At 39.7% G+C, this 20,615-nt stretch overlaps 2 protein-coding genes across 25 annotated transcripts in view; one reads left to right on the plus strand and one right to left on the minus strand.

Annotated features, from left to right (window-relative positions):
- limch1a (LIM and calponin homology domains 1a) overlaps nt 1-10,365 on the plus strand; it is a 148,475-nt gene extending 138,110 nt beyond the window's left edge. For 10 of the 24 annotated variants that reach the window (XM_088909509.1, XM_088909634.1, XM_088909579.1 and 7 more), the window contains 7 exons: nt 465-577; nt 1,576-1,691; nt 2,286-2,400; nt 2,974-3,057; nt 5,236-5,344; nt 6,891-6,993; nt 7,822-10,365. In XM_088909509.1, the coding sequence (XP_088765635.1) occupies nt 465-577; nt 1,576-1,691; nt 2,286-2,400; nt 2,974-3,057; nt 5,236-5,344; nt 6,891-6,993; nt 7,822-7,847 (666 nt within the window). In that variant the 3' untranslated portion in view covers nt 7,848-10,365. The remainder of the gene's footprint in view (nt 1-464; nt 578-1,575; nt 1,692-2,285; nt 2,401-2,973; nt 3,058-5,235; nt 5,345-6,890; nt 6,994-7,821) is intronic. The other 14 variants (XM_088909516.1, XM_088909644.1, XM_088909697.1 and 11 more) reach the window with 3 other exon arrangements.
- A 3,745-nt stretch (nt 10,366-14,110) lies between these two features.
- Nucleotides 14,111-16,956, minus strand: phox2ba (paired like homeobox 2Ba). Its single transcript, XM_088909746.1, has 3 exons — nt 16,716-16,956; nt 15,689-15,876; nt 14,111-14,542 (listed from the first exon to the last, which is right to left on the minus strand). Exons 1-3 carry the CDS (start codon nt 16,954-16,956, stop codon nt 14,111-14,113), a joined length of 861 nt encoding a protein of 286 aa, XP_088765872.1.
- Nucleotides 16,957-20,615: the final 3,659 nt, after the last annotated feature.

Genomic DNA, 20,615 nt, shown 5'->3' on the forward strand with positions numbered 1-20,615 from the left:
AAAGAAATGGAACAGTAATCAAAGAAATGCATTGAGTTGCCTGATGTTTACTGTAGAAAAGGGTGAGATTTTGCTTGTAGGTAGTATGATCTTCAAAGATGAAATGAGAAACTCTGAAACTGGCTACTTATGGAAAGACTTGGGTGTTTAAAACATGGTTGGCACACAGCACTCCTCCTTTTTGATCTAGATAGGATCAGCCCATCATTACATTTTTTACCTCTGAGAAATCAAGCGCCTACACTCTGAAACACTGTGAACAGCTTATGGAGATTTTGAATAGCAGCTGTATAGGTTTTACATTAGTCATTGAGCTCATTAGCATCATTATCGTCATCATTCTTATCCACAAAAACCCTCATTTTGAATACCAGCTCTATTCCAGTGATGTCTGACCACAGATGCTCTCTGTGTCGTTGCACTTTGCAGTTGCCGCCATGAAAGTCTGCTTGTGTCTCTTTTAGCAGAAGGCCAAGGAAGAAGAGACTGAGAAGGGTGAAAAACAAAGGGACAGTGGGCACCAGAATAACGTCGGGAAAGAGCAGAAGCCTGAGGCTCCTGCGACAAAGCCAGAAAGGTCTGTGAAGCGCCCATGTGTGTGTGTGCATATCACAGTATGAGCTCTGATTCTGCTTACTGGCTTCAGTTATACGGTCCTACTATTGTGATTTTACATTGCAGGGCTAGAGTGGGCAGTCCTGTAGCTCTAGTGTCAGTGGGTTTACTTCAAAGCTGAGAAGATGTATAATTGGTCGCATTAAGCCAGTAGTGAGCCGATTGAGGTTGTTAAGAGCCAAGTTGGATTGAAAAGATGCAGGCCAACACATCTGCCCTCCAGGACCAGGAATTTGAGGCCCCTGCAGTACACAGTGAGAAAACCCAGACCAAAGGAAAGCGAAAAACCATGAAAATCTGACCAGAAGGAGACCGAGGTGTGCCACCCATGAAACCAACCAAAACCCCATTCTCAACCTGCAAGAAATACACAGGGAAACGCAGCACGAAGTCTGAAGTGGTCGATAATCCCCATCTGGACATGTTCATTGGCTCTGATAGACAACAGTAGTAAAAAGCAACTAAAGATGCTTTCTCAAGCTTATCTCAGTGTCCAAAATTTAAAAGACCTCTTTAATGTATTAATAATTTGACAGATTTTTGTTTTTACTGTACATGTAATGCGAGACTAATTGCTAATACTAATGTGGGTGAAAAATGTAAAACATGTCTTGCTAGAGCTCAAGGCCGAAAATGGGACATCTAAATATAAGTTGTGTTGGTCTTTTACGGCTTGTTTATAATAGGTTGTGCTACCTACCCTTGATTTCAATAAGGAGAATTGTCCACAATCTGGCTATGAAGGAGTTATTTTGTTATAATCTGGTCTTTTGTCATTTGTTTTCATCGTGTTGAGCTCTGACACATCTGCTCACTCGTCATTTTGGATTTCATTTTTCTCTCGTTCTTTGCAGGTATACTGTACGTTTGCTTGCCTTGACTTTCGGGGAAGTTGTTCCCTGGACTCGGCACAAGAGTGTGATTGTGCTTATATGTTTCTTTTCCTTCTTTTGTCTGTAGCTCACACTCCCAAAGCACCAGCACAGAAACAATCGGCAAGCCGAGTCAGGAAAACAGCCAAAGACTTTATCCAGATTCCAGTCAGTCTGCGGTGTCTGAGCTGCAGTTCACTCAGGGTGAGCCTCTCCATCACTGTGTGGGGAAGATAAGGAAACGGGGTCCTTTTGTTGGGGGGGGGGGGATCTCTGTTCAAAATTTCTAATCGCAGAAGGAAATAAACTTCAAAACACCTGTGATGCCTCCCACGTCAACCTTTTCACAATCTGTGAGCTACAAAAGATTAGACGGAGAGACGAGGGTACCTGGGGATTCCTAAAGAGTCTCACAGATTTCCCTGTAACAAATTTACTCACAGACAGCAGGATCTCGTGAAGTCATTCAGATCTTTTCGAATAGTCACAGATCAATTTTCAGCATGTGCATGTGCAGTTTGGCCTTAACACTATCAAAGGCACAGCTTATTGTTTTATTTTTTTATTTGTGCTTTTTGTCCTCTTTCTTAATCACTATGTACAGCATTCATAGGTTCGGAAAGGTGTCTTAAAACTAAAAGGTATCATCACTGTAGTCCTTCACAGTCTGCTTTCTAAACCCATTCAACCCTCTTTTCTCTCTGGGGGAATGGAAATGAGCCAAGCCCCTGCTCTGTAAACAGAACAGTTTATTCTGAATTGAAGCTACAAGACTAACATTTCGTCTTTCCTCCCCAGAAGCTTCATGGAGCAGTAAGCAGACGTTAACCAAACAGCCAGAGGACACGTGGAAGAAGACTGCATCCTTGGACCGGAACTGGAACCAGCAGACAATGACAGGAGGCGTGAAAAGGTTGAGTTTCTTTCAAAGGTTACAGTGTTGCACAGGGTTACAGTTCTCCAGTGACTTACCTGTACACATTTTCCAGAGAAAATATACACGGTGTGCAACTCATTCAAGGAGGGTTGGTTTTTTTTGCCTCATTAGGAGTCAGGATACTCACGTATCCAAGAGGATTTAAAACAGTATGTGTATACATAAACTCTCGCTTGAGAGAGTCAATTATAGAAAAGGCAGGGAGTTATCTGTCTGTTCAAGTGTCATAATTCTTCTATTGCTTTATATACATTTGGCACTACTATATTCTTTATGTATAGCTCTACAGGATAGAGGTGACTATATATTCATAGCTACATGGTGTTGTAAGGACGTGCTTTTAGTGTTCAGCTTGTCAGTTGTATATTTCACTCGTGTCTGACTCTGTTAAACCTTCACACGACTGATGGATTGATCAGCATGGTGATTAAAGCAGCTACCAGGTCCATTGCATTCCTGGATCTTGATCGCCTGTGTGGTTTACTGCAGGATTCCATGCTGTGTTTGCATTGACTGCCCTTTAGTTAATCACAGTTTTGTGTTTCTTAGGTCTGGATCCTTTGAAAATTTAGGATTAAATCCATCTAAGTCATCCTCATGCTCATCCAGCCCTCAGCCCCAATCACCTAACAGGTACGGAAGAGTCTCATGTGTTGCTGCAGTTCATCTGCGTGTTGTTTTCAAGCCTGGACCTGCACAGTGACTTGCTCTCTGACTGCTGGGATAATAAAACTGCTTTTTCTTCGGCTCTGAATGTATCCATTCGACTGGACACTGGATCATAACACTACATCTGCTATGTAAATAGGTGACTGAGAAAGGTCCTTATATTTGGTTTTGATAAAAAATGGTGAAAAACATGTAAAAGATGACTACTTTTCATCTTATTGGTCTTGCCTGTACGTTTTTTAGAAGCTGATGAGTAGGACTTGTCAGTTAAGTTGGTTTTTATCCATTAAAAACCAGAAATGCAGTATAAAATGGGTTATTCATCTGATGTTGACACCATTTTTACCTTGGGTATATCAAAAAGGCAAGAGTATATTACCAATGAAGAATTAAAACAACTACAGGGACTAGTGTGCAAGTTCAGTATTAGGCTTACTGAACACATGCAAATTGAATATTGATGAATATTGGCTTTTTTCATCGCACAGTTTTGATTGTTGTGTAGCTTTATATAATATGAAAGAAAAAGCACACATTTATTTTTAGCAGTATTCTTACTATAGTTTATTAAGAAATCACTTACTTTTCAGAAAAACCTAGTGTAGGGCTGGTGTCATGAAAAGAATGGAAGTGTTTCTTATACAGTACTTGTTATGATCAAATGATAGTTTTTTTTTTGTAATTTCCCAACATTTTCTGCACTCTTTTACCTGCACCCTGTAAAATTTGACAGTATTCAAGCTCTTAAGGTTCATCATCTTGTTTTCAATAGTGTTTTTGTTATAATTCTTATACAATATTTATACAGAAAATAAAATGCAGCACAGGTACTAACAACCATTGAAAGAAAAGAACAACAAAGGAACACAGAAAATACAAAGTGTATACTGTAGATTCCATGGTAAAAACAATTCCTGTGTTCTCATTACAATACGTTAAAAGCAAAAACACTGAAAAACATTTGATTTCAAGGTGCCTGTCCAAGCCCTGAAGACACTTACAAATAAGTACCATTTTTTCAAATCGCTTGCTAAAAACATAATTATGTTCCAGTAGCTCACTGGGGTTCTTCCTGTAGTTTTCCAACATTAGCATTAGGACCTAGTTGAGCAGTTTTTTTCAAAGAAGTTTTTTTTCTAGAAATCGGTTTTGGTTTAGATGTCAACCAAATGTTCATGTCTTCATCCTTATATGCTTAAAAACAATTTGTCGTGCCATACAAGTTTGCACAACCTCTGCTGATGCAGAAAAACCTGACTGCCTGCCTCTGAAATTAAGACTGATACAAAATAGCACTGCAGCATCAGTCTGAAAAGATCGGGTCAAGTGATCAGCATTTTGTGTGCTCTGAAAGCAATATGGCCTGTACCCATCGAGATCCTTGGTGAAATATGTTGCTCTTTCTTTGAAAGTAAGCAAATGAGAATCATAATTCTAGCACTGTAAGTGCATCTTCTGCATTGCTGGTTGAGAGGACAGAGCCTTCAGGCTAGTGTTCCAATGGATCCGAGATGCTCCTGTTTATTGTGCATAGCAGCCTCTCATTTCCATCTGCTCAGTTTGGACCTCATTAGTTTAAGGTTTGTTTTGTACACAGTTTTTTTTTCCTTTCTTAATCAGTACTTTTTTGTTTTCACTATGTTGGTTTTATAATGGGCTTTAATTTCTTTCCGTAATTTACATATTTATGGAGATCAGGGAATTACTGAAATTGTTACTCACCCCCCCCACCCCCCACCCCCCACTCTAATCTGTTTAATTACATACCGATGGCAAGAAAGCGAATTAATTTTTTGTAGTTATCCTTGGACATTTTCTAACCGAGAGCCCATCTGCATCGTTTCTGCACGCGCACACGTTTTCTTTGTTGCTTTGTGAAAAACAAAGTGAATATATGTTTTTGAAAATCTGCAGGGGTTTTACAGAATTTCCTGGAGTTGTCGTGAAACGTTTTCTGCATCTCTTCCTCGATCAAAAATGTCCTTGTGATTCTCATTTCACCTCAACTGAAATGTTGAAGCTGTAATGTAAACAAGGCCGGGATCTGAAGCCAGCTCTGTTGATGGGCCCTAGAGGATCGTGGGGGAACCATCTTCGCTATGTACAATTGGAGCGTAATCTGAATCTGCTCGTTCTTGCCAGGTCTGTCAGCGGGAAGAAGCTGTGCTCCAGCTGTGGACACCCTCTCGGCAAAGGTGCTGCCATGATCATTGAAACCCTCAGCCTCTACTTCCACATCCAGTGTTTCAAGGTCAGTCATCTCTCTGATGGCTAGTCTGACCCCATTCCCAGCCAACCTGAGCCAGGTTGTTCACATAACTGTAGCCTGGGCATCGCCTCACCAAACCCCTTAATACTGCTTTTCTGTAGCTCGACATGCAGTCGGCAAACGTCTTCACCCCCCTACCAATATCAGCACAGGTCTAGACCGTTTTTATTTAAAACTGTAAAGAGAAGGTTGGAGCACAGATATGTGAAGGCACGTAAATATCAGCAAAACCTCCCAAGAGGATTTAAGAAATGAAAAAAACTCATTTATTAAGTATTTAAGTCCAAGTCAAAATGAGTCTTAAGTCCATATGTCATGGAAATGCCTTTGGCAGCAGTTACTGCTGTCAGGTTTTGGGATAGGTCTCTACCAGCTTTGTGCAGAGGGGTGATATAATTACTGCCCATTTCTTCCTGACAAAATGCGTCCAGTTCTTACAGGCTCATCGGGAGTTGTTGATGGGCTGCAATCTCCAGTCTCCTCATTTATTTTCACTCAGGGCTTAGACTGGGCCTCTTGAGAACATGAGCGCTCTTTTTGTCAAACCATTCCAGTAGCTTTGAGTTTGTGCTTTGGGTCTCTGGCTGTAAAGTTTCAGTTTTTAGTTGCAGATTGCTTGGTGACTCATGCAGGTTGTCCTAGGATTCCCCTGTGCTTTGTTTGGTAATCAGTCAACTCCAGATGCTTTTCATCTCTAGGTCCCTGCTGATTAAAGCTGACTTTCATGTTTTTTGTAGCTTTACTGGTTTGTAGTAGTGTAAATTCTAACTATAAAGCCCTATTTGAAGGTGTTCCAACTGCATGCTAAGACATCAACAAAATGTGGAAGCCTTGCAGAGTGGGGATGAATTATTTTCCAAAGCACAGTAAGGTGTTTCAAACTCTGAATTTTGTTCTAGAAAATATAACCCTTTAGCTCAAACTGATTTGGTTTTTCAGGTTTGTTTCCTAGATGTATGCAAAAATTCAGTGTTATACATCAAAAACATTTTTGACTGTGTTAAGGGGGTGGGAGCACTTTTGGGGTGTTAACGCTTTGTCAAAAGTCTTGTTGATTTTTTTATTTTACATTGTGTGAATCCTCAGTCACATTGCAGGTCAACCTAAGACAATCAGAAATTGCTAATCTCATTTTTTTTTAACAAAAATCTCGGTTTTTAAAAAAAACTGTAACAAAACCTCAATAAAAATTACAAACTCCCAGGATGCAGCAAATCTTTTCAGTAGTCCACAGAATCCATCCTCACGGTTGTCAGAATTCTTCTGAGAAATTTCAAAAAGCTATCCTGAGACTGCAAAGTGTTCCTTTCAGGGCTATAGCGTTAAGAGACTTGCCAGTCTCTGCCCCATTAAAACACCCGGTCAAACTCAAGTTGTGGGGCAAATTGTTGGCACCCATGTATCTTACATTAGCTGTACAAAGTTCCGCTGTGTTTTCATCAATTCAGAAGAGTTGAGCTATTCTCTGAGGCCTCCTGGAAGGAGCTAACTCTCTTCAGCAACTCCGTTCTGATCTCCTCTCCCTTAGTGTGGCATCTGCAAGGGGCAGCTGGGAGACACAACCACAGGAACGGACGTGCGGATCCGTAATGGACTCCTGAACTGCAACGAGTGCTACATCCGATCCCGCAGTGAGTGCACACCTCTCCTTCAGCGTGGTCTGCTCTGTGCGGTTCCCCCGTGCCCTGCAGAGCCCGAACTTGGCTTTTTATAGCTCTGCCTAGATCTTTGTCCAGAACTATTCCATTCATCTTTGCCATCAAAGTCAATTAGTTAAAGGTCGATTAATTGAAAATAGCTCCAGCTGGACTGGAGTACTCCAATGAAAGGGGAAGTAAAGGCATAGGTTGGCTCGTTTTCCACTAATCTCCTTTGTCATTCGAGAGTCATATTCTGCTACCAAGAGGAGTGCTTGTTAGAACTATAACCTCACTCTCTTGTTTCCTGGGTTTGCACGTTGCCTGTGGCTGCACTGGTGGTCACCTGTCATCCAAAAAGATGCTAGCTAGGTTGATTGGTGTCTCTTATTTTCCCCTCTACAATAGGTGTGTGACCACTGCATTAGACTGATATCCCAGCCCAGGGTAGTTCTGTCTTGCCTGCTATATTTCCAGAAGAGGCTCTGGGTTGCTGCAGTCCTTACCAGCATTAAGAAGTCTTCTTGTTGAACCATTTAAACTCTTCAGCCACGCCCCACGCATACACACTCTCCTTCCTCTGCTGTAAATTTTGTGTGAGCGGAGTCATTCCTTGCTTTGCTGTAAATTTTGTGGGGGGGGGGAGTCGTTGTTGCAAAATATGAACCATAAGCCTTCCTATAAAAGATGAGGTATAATTCCTCTCGATGCCGCATATGTACTTTATTTCAGCCAGTTACTTTAAAATGATGCTGGGAAGGCGTTTATTCAGCTGCCTGTTGGTTGGTAATTTTAATGTCTTCTTTCTTGTTCTGCTTTCAGCAGCTGGGCAGCCAACAACTTTGTGATGCACCTAACAATCCCAAATTGCGATATCAGATAAAGAATGCTTCATTAGTCGACACCTGCTTGTCCAGACTGTGTCCAGTAACAGGAAGCCTTGCGAGGAGTGTCCTCTGTGAAGAACCTCATCGTATCATCTGGACATTCAGTTTCACACGGGGGACAAAAGGCTTCAAAACAGAGCTTCCAGTGAAAAGATGTTTGGTTTTCCCTCTACTCATCCAACGATAAATTAGCTGGCTGTTCATTTTACATTTCTCTTCTGCTGATTCCCCACTGAACAACACTTTTTCACAACAGTTTTTTTTTTAAAGAAATGCCCGTTTCTAGAGTCGACCTTTATGGTTTTTGCTGTATATAAGCCGGAACCCACCAATGCAATAACTATGTAACTCCACCAAACATACGTAAATATGTGCAGTTTTAAAAGACTGATCATTCTTAATCGTGATAAACTGACTAAAAAATGGAGCAAAAAAAAAAGAAGAAATTGGTTAACAAGTAACGTGACTGGGAGAGCACTTTCACTGGCATTTTAATCCCGATTTGCGTATCCTGGAGTGAAGCGATATGATTTACAGAAGCAATCAAGATGTTTTGTGTTCACTGACTGTTCAGCCTAATTACTGCACCTTAACGTAAAGCTCTTGGCATGGGTGTTCTCTTCCATTCTGGAGACCAGGCGGTGTGATCCTCACAGCTTGACTCCAGCAAACCTGAAGCATCCTGTTGGATCCAAAGGACTGAGACTTAAAACTAATAGTGGCTAAAGTGATTGACATTTCAGTATTTCAGTATATGACTGGAACATACTAACCAGAGCAAGGGTAAGCAAGTAATAAAATTAGGCTTTTTCAGACAGATGGAGTGAAGAAAATGTCTTTTGAACCCCTACCCACTGATCAAGAATTTAAAAAGAAAAGCAAACTATTTGAGGGAAGGGGGTTTGTGTAGATATAACTTTGCAATGCCTTAATTCTCCTCTTTTACTGCAGCCACAGTCCTGCGTTTTACTTCATGAAATTAAGCAGTTTTGATTTAGCGCGCAACTGTGGCATTTACCATTTACAGAACCTGAGAACGTGAGGAATCGTGTGACACTTTTTTCCCCCCAATATCAGAACCCAGTTAATTTCTTTTTCTGGAATAAGTTTGCTTGTGAACCTGGTTTGTTATTAGTAATCTGCCTTAAAAGCGTTTTGCAAAGGCAGCTCACACATGGTTTGGGTTAATATTTAGAACAGTTATTCCTCCACAGTTGTTTTTCTGTGTCAAACCTAGCTGAAAGGCTTGTTTTTGTTTTCTGTGTTCAGACAATAGATTATAACTAAGTTAGCCGTAATTGATCTAAGCCTTAGAGGTTGCGCATGTTAGCTGGTGGCTTCTGCAGAAATAATCCTGTATAGGTTTTTGTATGTTGATCCAAAACTGGTTTATTTTTCTTTTCGGTTAGAAACTCATACATACTTGATCTTGATGTCATTGCATTGAACCTGTGCCTTAGAAACAAGTGGTTGCACATGTTGTCAAGTGGTTGAGTCTCTCAGGTGATTCCAAAGATGTCATCCTCTTAGCACCCGAGAGCTCAAGGCTTCTCCGTTGAAGCACAAGGGCCTAGAAGGAGTTGTGCTTTCTGGAAGGCTTCAGATGGATTGGGAGGATTTTGCTGAAGGAAAGGTTCACTCTTGTATTTTTGTATGGATAGTTTTTGCTTTCCTTTTACAACTTCAGCGTTTTTCTTCCCAGCACAGAGCCTCCAGAGCCGACCCGCAGTGGGTATTTTCAGACGGAAGTGTTTGTATCTATGTGTTTAATTGGTCTTTTGTACCGCTTTGTCACGTGGAAAAGATATCTTCCATGTACAATTAAGAGTGCGTCCTATGTTCGCCCTGTAGCCTTGTTCATTGTTTTTTTTTTTAAACCGCAAGATGCATCCTGCTGTTGTCCTTTAGTGGGTGAGTGCGCATATATGTTATTAAATCGGAAGCACAGCTTCACCAGCATTAAACCTCCTAGTCCATAAACTGTTTTGTTCCCCAGACGGAACACAGTTTAGCACTTTGGTGCTCACAGCTGCCAATTTATTCCACCCCCTCCCTGCGCCAGCTCTTTTTGACATGGCTCAGGTGAGGCTGCTTTTCTAAGCTACGCCCGTTCTCCAGAAATATGATATTGGCAGTTGTCTTAGAATTTAGCCCTAATTTGACGCAGCTTGCAGTTACGACACGTTCAGTTTATTTAGCTATACACAGTTTGTTTTGACAAATATGCAGTATTCCTAAACTACAGTACCGGTCTGTGTATCGTTATATTTGCTTAGGTCGAACACAGGTGTGAGTTGAGTGTGTGGGAGGGGTGTGACCGAGGAAGTGAAAAATGAAACGGAATGATACTTGTGTTTAAGTTCTATATTTATTGTGATATTCCTCTGAGAAAAAAAAAGAACATTAATAGATTGAAGAAATGTTTAAATGCAGTGGCTTTTATAGCAAATGTATGTTTATAAATAAAATGTTTAAAATTGTTGTGTTTATAATTATTTGAAAGCATGCCACTCTTTTTTTCATTTTTGTTTTCAGCGTGACGTTTATACAAATTTTGGTTTTAAGATCTGCTTTGAAAATGCGCGGAATAAGGTGGGCGTCGGAATATCGCCCTTTTTCGTAGCAAGTTCATAAACGAAAACAAATGCGTTAGAATGTGGGGTCGGTTAACTCTCTACAGGACTTTTGGTTAGCGGTGATGTGATCAAGGTCGAGGCCGTTTGTACCTCTGGTCCATCAGCGCATTGAAGCGACACGCCTGCGCCTTTAAAAAACGGGGGTATTTTATATGCGACAAACGCAGCCATTTACATGTTCCTAGCGGGCGGTCCAGCTCCGGATGTACCGTAGAGGAACACCTACAGTAAGTATAGGTGCCAGGTACACAGGTTTCCCACCGGTGGTGTATGCGAGGCTACTCTTAATGTCAATTCAGATTGACACAAAACAACAGAAGTAAATCTATTTCTATAGTGCTGGTCAGACTTAAAAACACGGGAGAGGTCCCTGGCGGATGGTTTTGTTCGTGCGATAACGCTCTCCCATACACAGTAATTGGACAACACTGGGTCTGCCTAAATGAAATTCAAAAACTATTGAATAGGAATAGTAACAGACCTAGAGTCAGTATCTGCACTTTCAAAGCACTCTTACGAGGATTATAGCTATAGCTATTTCCCTTTGAAGTAAAATGCCAACTTTTGTCACGTACTTCTTTACGTGTACTATGAAGGCTACAGAGATTTTTGCTGGGTTCAGAGAGGCGTTCTTTAAAAAGAAACTTCTCCCCAATAAAGCGAATAGTTCAGGTTTGACAGGATTTTAGAAAGATATAGGCAGATATTAATGGAATCTGTATCAGCTTTGTAACCGCTGTGGTAACGGTCACGTAGTCATGATATCATGTTTAAACTACGATTTGTTTCGGGTTAATCGTGCCGCTCCTGAGGGAGGAGGTGGTTTTTAAATGGCATATTTGCTCTGTCCAAGGTTCTGAAATCTATCTGCATAAAAAACACTCTTCAATTTACAAGACATCTAAGGTGTTGTTCCGATGTCCGGTAAATGTAAAATTGTTTTCAACACTGTATTTAGTAATGTCTCGAGTCTGATTGTGGTTCTACTTTTTTAATACTCAAATGTAAAAATTAATACTGCACAGCGTTGACGCGGTTATGAGCGATAGCCCGAAGAGGGCACCCTAGTGTATCTTTCGCCGTCCACCCCCTCACCCTAGTGTAAAGCAGTCTTAGAAGGATATTTAGAAATGTCGAACGTAAATAATAGAAAATAAATCTCATTTTTAGAATGATTTTACATTTTATCATTTGATGCAAATTGCCTATTTCATATGCTTCATTTTATTAAATAAGCTAAACTAGATATGTTTACAGGGGAAAAAAAGATGTATGGAATTCGCTAACACCTAGGCAATAGAATTCTGTATTTAGTATAGGTCTATCTATTGAGTAAAGAAGTGCTTTCAGAGTACATTGATTTCTACCCCGTGGAGAATTATTAATTTTTGCGTTAAGAGAACAGCGAAAGTGACTTAATGATTTTATTGCTTTGTTGATATGGGAAACTGAATGAAACATATCTAATTGAGGGTCGTATCTATAATCTATAAACCTTGGGTTTTGGGTCTTAAACCTTGGGTCTTAATGGCAATATTTTCTTCTTGAAAATGCACCTTGGTTTAACAGGTATGGTTATTAAACCCAATATTAAGCACAATAGTTTTAAAAGTTATGTCTTAAAGGTTCATATATAATACTATGATTACAAAAGCTGTTACATAAAGATTGACGTACAAGAATGAACTATTAAGAGAGCATGTTATTTCCTTTGAAATAATGCAGTATTTCTCTTTCACGAAAGCATAACTATAGTCGATTATATAATCGATAAATATTCGATTTGGAATAAAGAATTTGTTTTCCTGTCCGTTAAAAAAAACAATGGTCTCTACAAGGAAATAATTTTAGACAAAGTTTTGGGTTATTTTTAAATTTTGTACTTCGTTGAAAATTGTCGGCTAAAATATAAGTTTGTTGTAAATATGAGCTGTCAGGTAACTTTTTCAATTGTTTCGTTTTTTTTACATAAATTTGTTTTTACGTCTTCGTGTTTTTGACGACTAAATCACAATGGATTGTAATATGAAAAATTATGATGGGTAGGGTATTGTTTTTCCATGAAAGTTAAGAAATATTAATGAATAGTAATTCTGTGTTTTATTTTACATAAAATATTCCAGAACTGACGAATGGCCAAATTGCATAAAGACAATTATTTTATTGTAATGAATTGTTTACTTAAGGTGCCTTATTTAATTTTAAATATCGAATAGAAGATATGAATAGAGAGATGATGGTGGCTGTATAAGGTATTCGACGTTTTTGTAAATACAGGGGCTTTTAATAGCGTCCTTCAGTTGTGAAATTGTGGGGTATAAAATTCTAGTGTGGTTTCTGGTAGAATTGAAAATTTTGCTGTCTAGATCAATTTCTTTAAATTTCAAATTGGAAAGGAACATATCACGACAAACTAACAGCAACCATTCACCGCATGGCTCGACAGAAAATACACTTCGTGTAACTTTGCTGATCATTTTATTATTAACAACCAAGTTAATGGTACACTTCTGGAAAACTATATGCACATGTAGAAATATTTCCTTTTTAAATATAAGCATTCATTATACCTACATATAAATAATTTTCAAATCCTGAACAAAACATGAGATTATGTTCACCAAAAAAAGAACAAAACGCGAGAAGTCGACAGAAAATTAAGAGTAACATGCGAATAATAAAAATAAATACCATGTTTGAGTCCGATTTGCTTCAAAAGAAATGAACCCGTGATGACCTGTAAAATTTCATAAAGACTCTCCATAAACTACGAGGGTAAACATTTTCTAGGATCAACTATAGTAGACAATTTTATACTTATATTAACACTATACAATCGAGTCACACAACACAGCTGTAGAAAGACACACAAAAACGTTTACGTATTCCTGTCAATAGTGACATTTTTTTTTCTTTGTGCCTTTGGGAAAATAAAAATAACAGTAATAAAATAAGTTTTCAAAAACCGTGAAACGGTGGATATTTTACACATGTTCTACCGGACAGATTGTGGCTACGTGTTACGTTACAAAATAAGCAATCCCATTGAAATAAAGGACTTTTGCACTTCCGACGTCAGCTTTTGCGGTTGTCCCGTCTTTTTGATGAAAGTTCTCCAAATGCCATACTACAGGGAGATGTCGACAACCATGAAAAACGCAAATCCTAAATGAATAAAAACAATGTTCTATTTTACAGATGTATAAAAAACTATCAAGAAACAATCTGGCAACAGTAAGTAGATCACCGTGTCACAGCCAATATTCCTAACAAAATCAACACAAGTGCTGGCGTTAACCTCACCCCGTCCCCCCCCCGGAAAAAGTCTCTTCTACACGAAGTCTAATGTCAGCCAGGTCACTGGGTCGGTTCACTGTAGTTCATAACCAGTTTCTTTTCTGAACTGAAGCATAGTGTCTGTCGCTGACATTCGTGCCAGCCCGTTAACGGGTCTTCCTGATGCTAAAGTTTCCCTTTTTAAAAAACAAAAGAGGAAGAGCTCCCGGATTTTGGCATATCCCTCTTGCGTGGGTCACTTAGTCGACAGGTACAATGATACGTGGTGTGTAAAACGTTCGCGTAGCTCATTCAGAACATGCTGCTTTTTACTAAAGTAGCTTTGGTTCCGTTCGGTCTTTGAAGAGACGACAGTACGCTGGCGAACGGTCCTCCTAACGAGTCAGGAATGGAGGTGATTGTGCCCGGGGCAGACGCCCAGCCCTGACCGGGAGCTCCCCCGCCCAGGCCAGCTGCTCCGGAAGATTTAACTTGTTCGACTGCCCCGTTGCCCCCAGTATTTCCCTGTCCCCCAGTCGGGCTGGGCCCTCCACAGCTAGGGGTGGGGTTGGGGTTGGGGCCAGGACCTCCTGTGCTGTCGGGGTCGGTCGCTTTTGGCTCTTTGCTCTCGTCCTCCCTGGAGTCGGATTTCTTGCCCGAGGAACCGTTTTTGGCGGCGGCGGCGGCCGCAGCTGCTGCCCGCTCCTGTTTGCGGAACTTGGCGCGGCGATTCTGGAACCAAACCTGACGGAGCGAGAGAGGGGAGAAGGAGGAATGAGACGAGAAGTGAGATTCACATTTATGAATTCACAAGCAACAAGCAATACTATCGATATCTTGTTTTGACTGAAAAAGCGACCCGTTTGGCGAAAGTGCAAGCAAGATGACCATGCCACCACCTTGAAGAATGATGAATGATCAGATTTAATTGATAAATACCACGCTTGTTAAGAATTCTATGTTAAATATGAGGACAATACCTTACAATAAGTGTTTATGAATCGCGTTTAATTATTTTGGATTAAACAGTCATAATAAGTAATGAAAACCCATCTCAAACACAAGACTCTATTTTTTATTTTCCTGGCAATCGTCTGAAAGAAAGGTATTTGAAGATGTCCCATTGAACGCTTGCATTTCCATTAATTTTATAATTACGGCCCAAATAAGTGAGGATATTTACAAGAAACAACAAGCTAAAATCAAAGTGAGAGTAGCCCGATGATTTGTTGCTAACGCAAAAAGAACTAAAAAAAAATATGTATTTTTTTTAGTCCACGCAAACTTTGTCCAAATGTTGAGAGGCAAGGGGCGATTCGTTTTCATGCGGTATGATATATAATTAATCGCATAAAATTGCCATTACCACCACCACCATCAGAACCACAACAATAACCAACAACCAACAACGTGGTATCACGTTTATGCCTCCGTTATCTGAAATTCTGGAAGAGTACTCCCGAACACCACTCTATTATAACCATAACAACAAAAAGAAGAACTGTGATAAAATATCTCTTATACTAACATCGTATTAGTTACGATGGATCAATAAGTTAAAGACACATTATCGGGCGAAATTAAGGGTTAGCTGCACAAACTGTGACAAGAGCGTGTAAAGGAATGTTTTAAAGATAATGGTATCGAACATTGTGTTTAACACTTTTTATTATTATTATTATTATTATTATTATTATGCGTTACGTCCTTATCCAAGGTGGCTTACTATATAAAAGCTTTACATTAAATAATTCATTTAAATTTTTTGACATCGTTAACATCAATGGTTTTCATTGCAAGCTGAGCAAACCATGAGCGTTCGCCTAATGTAAAAAAAAATCGCACACCGGCTTTCTCGTTATCCCAATATGCAGCCTAAGGAGAACAAACCTGGACTCGAGCTTCCGTGAGGTCAATTTTCAGCGCCAGCTCCTCTCTGGTGTAGATGTCAGGGTAGTGGGTCTCGGCAAAAACTCTCTCCAGCTCCTTCAGCTGAGCGCTGGTGAAAGTAGTTCGGATGCGCCTCTGCTTTCTCTTCTCGTTTAAGCCTCCGTGGTCAGTGAAGAGCTTGTAGGGAACTGAAGAAGAATTGAAATAAACTGAAAGTTAAGAATAATAACAATTAAGGAGTTGCTGATATGGTCAACATAACGCCTAAAATGTCTGAAATGTTTGGAAGAAAAGGTCACTTTGAAATGAAACCAAACACCCAGTTCAAGAATAGACTACCACAGGAAGATGGTAAAATGTGATCATGCGGTACACCTGCAGTATGAATTCCAGGTTTTAGAAAAAAAAAGAATGAAAATCTAACCTTTAAAAAAAATGGTACATTAGAAGAAAACACCGTTGCAAATGAACACAGTCTTTCAGTAAAGGTATTTTCTGAGCATCGCGTTTCTTCGCACAACCTTTTTAAATCGGATGTTATTCCTTCTTCTCTAGATGCTCTGCATACATCTCACCACCTTGATGAATCAATTAAGTATACTGTATCATACAGTTGTTTCTTCAAAATGTGTTCCTAAAAAACGTTTGCAGATCGGTAATAATATTCGTCATCGTTTTCGGTTGTTGCTTCTGTAACTTAAAAGCAGTGGCAATAATGAGCCTTAGTCTTTGGTTATTTAATTATTTTCTAAGCTTTACGTCTCATCGCAAAGTAAATAAATTATGCCTATCATTTTGGCAGCTTAAGATAATTTTGTTGGCGGTTCGGGTGTGACTAGGATAGTGTAACCCTGTAACTGAATTACCTCTTGCCTGCAATCGCTTCTAACGTGATAAATTCTTTCATTTGTGTAAGCAAATTTCGTTTGGTAAATACTAAACACATTTCCATTTTCAAATGTAATCAAGGCTTCCTATATACCGGCGAAGACGCTCGACTGCACCCAAGAAGGCTGGAGAGACTTACCTGCTGCGTACGGGCTGCTCTGGTGGTCTCTGAGCGTCCCAAGACTACACGACCCGGGGGTGAGGGAAGGGCATCCCGAGGTAGCCCCGAAAGTGGTCCTTATAGGATTATACTGAAACCCACTGGCTTGGCTGCAGGAGCTGAAGTCCGCATAGGCTGACGCCAGGCTCGAAGTGTCCATCCCAGCCATACACGACTCGTAGGCAGAGGAATTGAGGTAAGAATACTCCATTTTATACATTGAAAAGGCTCGAGGAAAAGTTGCACCAAAAGCGGAAAAGAAAAAGGCGATGGGGAGGCGGCGGGCGAAGGTGCCGAGACGGTGAGTAGATGTGTACTGCTCAGCGCCTGATTCAAAACTGGCCTCCTTTATACGGGCAGAGCCTTGTTTTATGAAAAGCCTCCTATGAGCAGCCTTGCCTGAGGTCTCTAGAGCATATAGTCCTCATAATAAACTTGGCTCTTTCCACTTGGACAATAGCAAAGCGGTTGGTCTTATTGCTGGCGCTTTTTACATGACAATAACTCATCAGTCTATTGGGCTGGCACTGGGGGACTGAGCTGTCCAACCTCCCTATCATTGATTCCTGCATCTCTAATTAGAATTTAATACCACGCCATTACGCAGCGAGCCCCCTCCATCCTCTCTCCTAACCATCTCCTTGCCCTTTAATTCAATCACACCACTTGGAAATAATGAAAGTTGGGTGACGATTCTCCCTGATCCAATTTTCCCCAAGCTTTTAAGCCTTTTAACTGATCATATACCTTGGGCACAAATTTAGATAGTATTTTTCCCCTTCGCTTTTTTCTCTCTTTTTTTTCCCTTGGCTAGGAGAGGAAGCTGGTGTCATAGTATGGCTTTCTTGTAAGAATGTTACACGCTCAATTTAACAACAAGCCTACCCCCCGAAGCGCGTGAAATGGCTTGAAAGCCCTGGAGAGTGTGAGGAGCTGGGGAGCCCTTACAATAGCATGAGAGGGCTAAGAGTTTTTTTTTTCCTCTGTGTCTCTAAGAAGACTGGCCTTTTGTAAAACACCTGGCCCGGACAGGAGAAAGCACATTTATTATTTTTAGCAATATAGGCCGTATTACGTCCCCCCTTCGTTATCTTTATGCTCACGTGAAAACGTTTCGAGCAAGCGAAGCGCAAACAAGTTTTAATTTGACATAATTTGTTTACCCACGTAAGTTTTTTTTTTAAATAAAACGTTGATCTACTCTTGATAAATGACTTCCTATACCTTAGCACGTCTTATTTGGCATAGCTACAAACGTGAGAGCGATCAAATCTGGGCAGTGAGAGAAAAGAAAAATCTGGTGATGCCAGAAAATAAAATAATAAAAATTGAGACCATCCAGAAGAAATCAGTGATAGAATGAAGCGAAAACGTTATTTACTGGGTGCTTGCTTTAGGAAGTTTTTATCTAGTCTGGCGATTAGAGCTTATTTGCATAGAGCGCTTGCTATAAACAAATAGAGAATATTTTATATGATTTAAATGCGAAGGTAATTAGTTTTATTGCATTCATTACTCCCGTTATGTGCTCAGTAACAAGTCAGTAATTAAAGTAACAAACTCGTAAAGTCATCATTGGGGCAGTTAGGCCTGCGATATTTGCCAAGTTAAGTGGTTAATTTTGTTATGGCAACGCTGCGATCTTTTGTTGGTGTCGTCCTTGCTATCAATAGACTTTAGTGTGATTAAATTCACATCTACATTTGCTTAAAACAGTTTTATATTATTCGCTCTTGTTCCTTTCAGGAAACGGGCTTAAGACAGGAGCTTAAAGGATACTACAGAAAATGACATTTGCCCATCTCGTCCAAAAAAAAGTAATACATCCGGATATTTATTTTAGCGCTTGTGTTCCTACACTGAAAAATAAATACGTTTACCTTGTTGAGATGTGCTCGAGATAATTTTTATATTTCCTGATAGTTTTATTGCTACGCCTGTTTTACTCAAGTGATAGGATAGGAGGAGAGCTCTCGGTCATTTATAACCTCTTTTTGTTCACAAGTGAATGAAAATAAATGTTCTCCATGTGACAGAGAAAAACAAATTGTCAACTCTAAACGGTTTCTTGTCTCCTGGTCCCCGGCCAGATGAAAAAAAGCGATGCAAAAACATCTGTCTGCGCTCACAGAACGTAAAGAACAGCAAAGACAGATGTGAATCCGAGGGTTATTATTCGAGGTATTCATCTCTGTTTTTACACCATGAAAATGAATACTTGGCCTCGGTTAGAATGACCTCCATTCACACCCCGGGAAAATAAGCTATGGTTTTGGTGAAAGATATTTCGTTTTCTTAGCGATGTTTTGTGTGTGTGTGTGACCTGAGGTTATGGACTGATAAAACGGGAAAATGAACTATTCGATATACATTGTCGTATGTAGACTAATTGCATTTTACTCATTTTATATTTTACGCATTTTATTGTAAAGACATACATGATATATCGGAATTAAAAATCTGTCAAAGCACAAAAAATGTTTAATGGCGTGTTAAAACCTTTTAGTTCAACGGCGAGAATGGACAATACTAGAATTTTAAGTGCATTCCGATGCAAAATATAAACCTTGCCCTAAAAGTATATCATTCGTTTCAACGCGTAATTAAACACGGTTGGACTGTCTGTGATCAAAGGATTACATAATTAAAATGCATGAGTTTATTCGACAAAAGCAAAAGACTTAATGTTCTGTATTGCTACCGATTTTTTTTGTTTGTTTGTTGTTGTTTTGTCTCGAAAGAAAGATAAATGACAAGAAAAGTTTATTCTTCCTTGACATATCCCGGCCCCTTTATGTTAATGTTTTTCTTTCTACACGCGAGTCCTGGCTAAAAGTTGTACCAAATGGTTAATTTAATTATTGAAACTGAAGACCAACTGCTCCAGCAGCTTCCCTCCACGCGTCTGGCAAGGAAAAAAGAAGCCATCTCTAAGAAATAATCTAATAAAAAGCAAAGAGCGGAGAATACCCTTCTGATTTTCTACTGAGACAAATAGAATTATAGCTATGCCATCGGTTTTTTCATTCAAACGACTCTTTTGTGCGATTTACGAGGTCTGAATCCACCAGCTATTGATATGAGATCTTTTATATTTTCAACATCTTTCTTTACATTATCAACTGGTAGGCTTCACACAGAACAGAAAAGGACAGAATCGAGGAAAAGAGGTCATCAAAATGTTAATATCAAGATGCGCGAACAATAGTCCCGTTGTAATTCAGTCAGGCATTTACACGTAAAACATTTATTACGAAACCGGCGGATTTTGCTTTTCAGTTATAACAGTTTTGTTCATAACATATCCTTAATGACAAGGCAGAAAGAATAAGATTTTAAGGGCCGTGTATGTTAAGGGGCATCATCTCAGAGTGAAGATAATCACTGCGGCGCAATAAAACAAAATCAATTAACCGCAATTTCTCAGTAAATTAATTCCGTTTTCTTTCGAAATACATCAAGCAGGACATAAGAGTTTCAGAGATCCTAAATTTCAGTTTGTGAGCCGAAGACAATGGGACTGGACATTTTTAAGCCGAAAAAAGGAACTCCCTGTCTTTAAAATGGATGTTAGGGTCCCTGATTTCTTTGAAAGACGTGAGGAATGCGAGCAGGCAAGGAAACAAAACGACAAACAAAATCTCATTGTATTGGGGTATCAATACAAAAAAAGGCCTTGTCAGGTTTAACATAACGTCTCACTTCAGCGGAATTTATGTGGTGCACCCGAGGCAAAACAATAATTGTAAGGGGAAAAAATCACAGAACACGGGGGAATTAAAATAAAATATTAAATATTCCTCGGAGGTCTGTCGCCTGGCTTTATTAGTTGATAGCTCTATTTAGCACCGAGCTATTTTTTATCTAAAAATCCTGCAA

The sequence above is a fragment of the Atractosteus spatula genome, chromosome 1 (assembly GCF_055471065.1).
Source record: "Atractosteus spatula isolate fAtrSpa1 chromosome 1, fAtrSpa1.hap1, whole genome shotgun sequence".
Taxonomy (NCBI): domain Eukaryota; kingdom Metazoa; phylum Chordata; class Actinopteri; order Semionotiformes; family Lepisosteidae; genus Atractosteus; species Atractosteus spatula.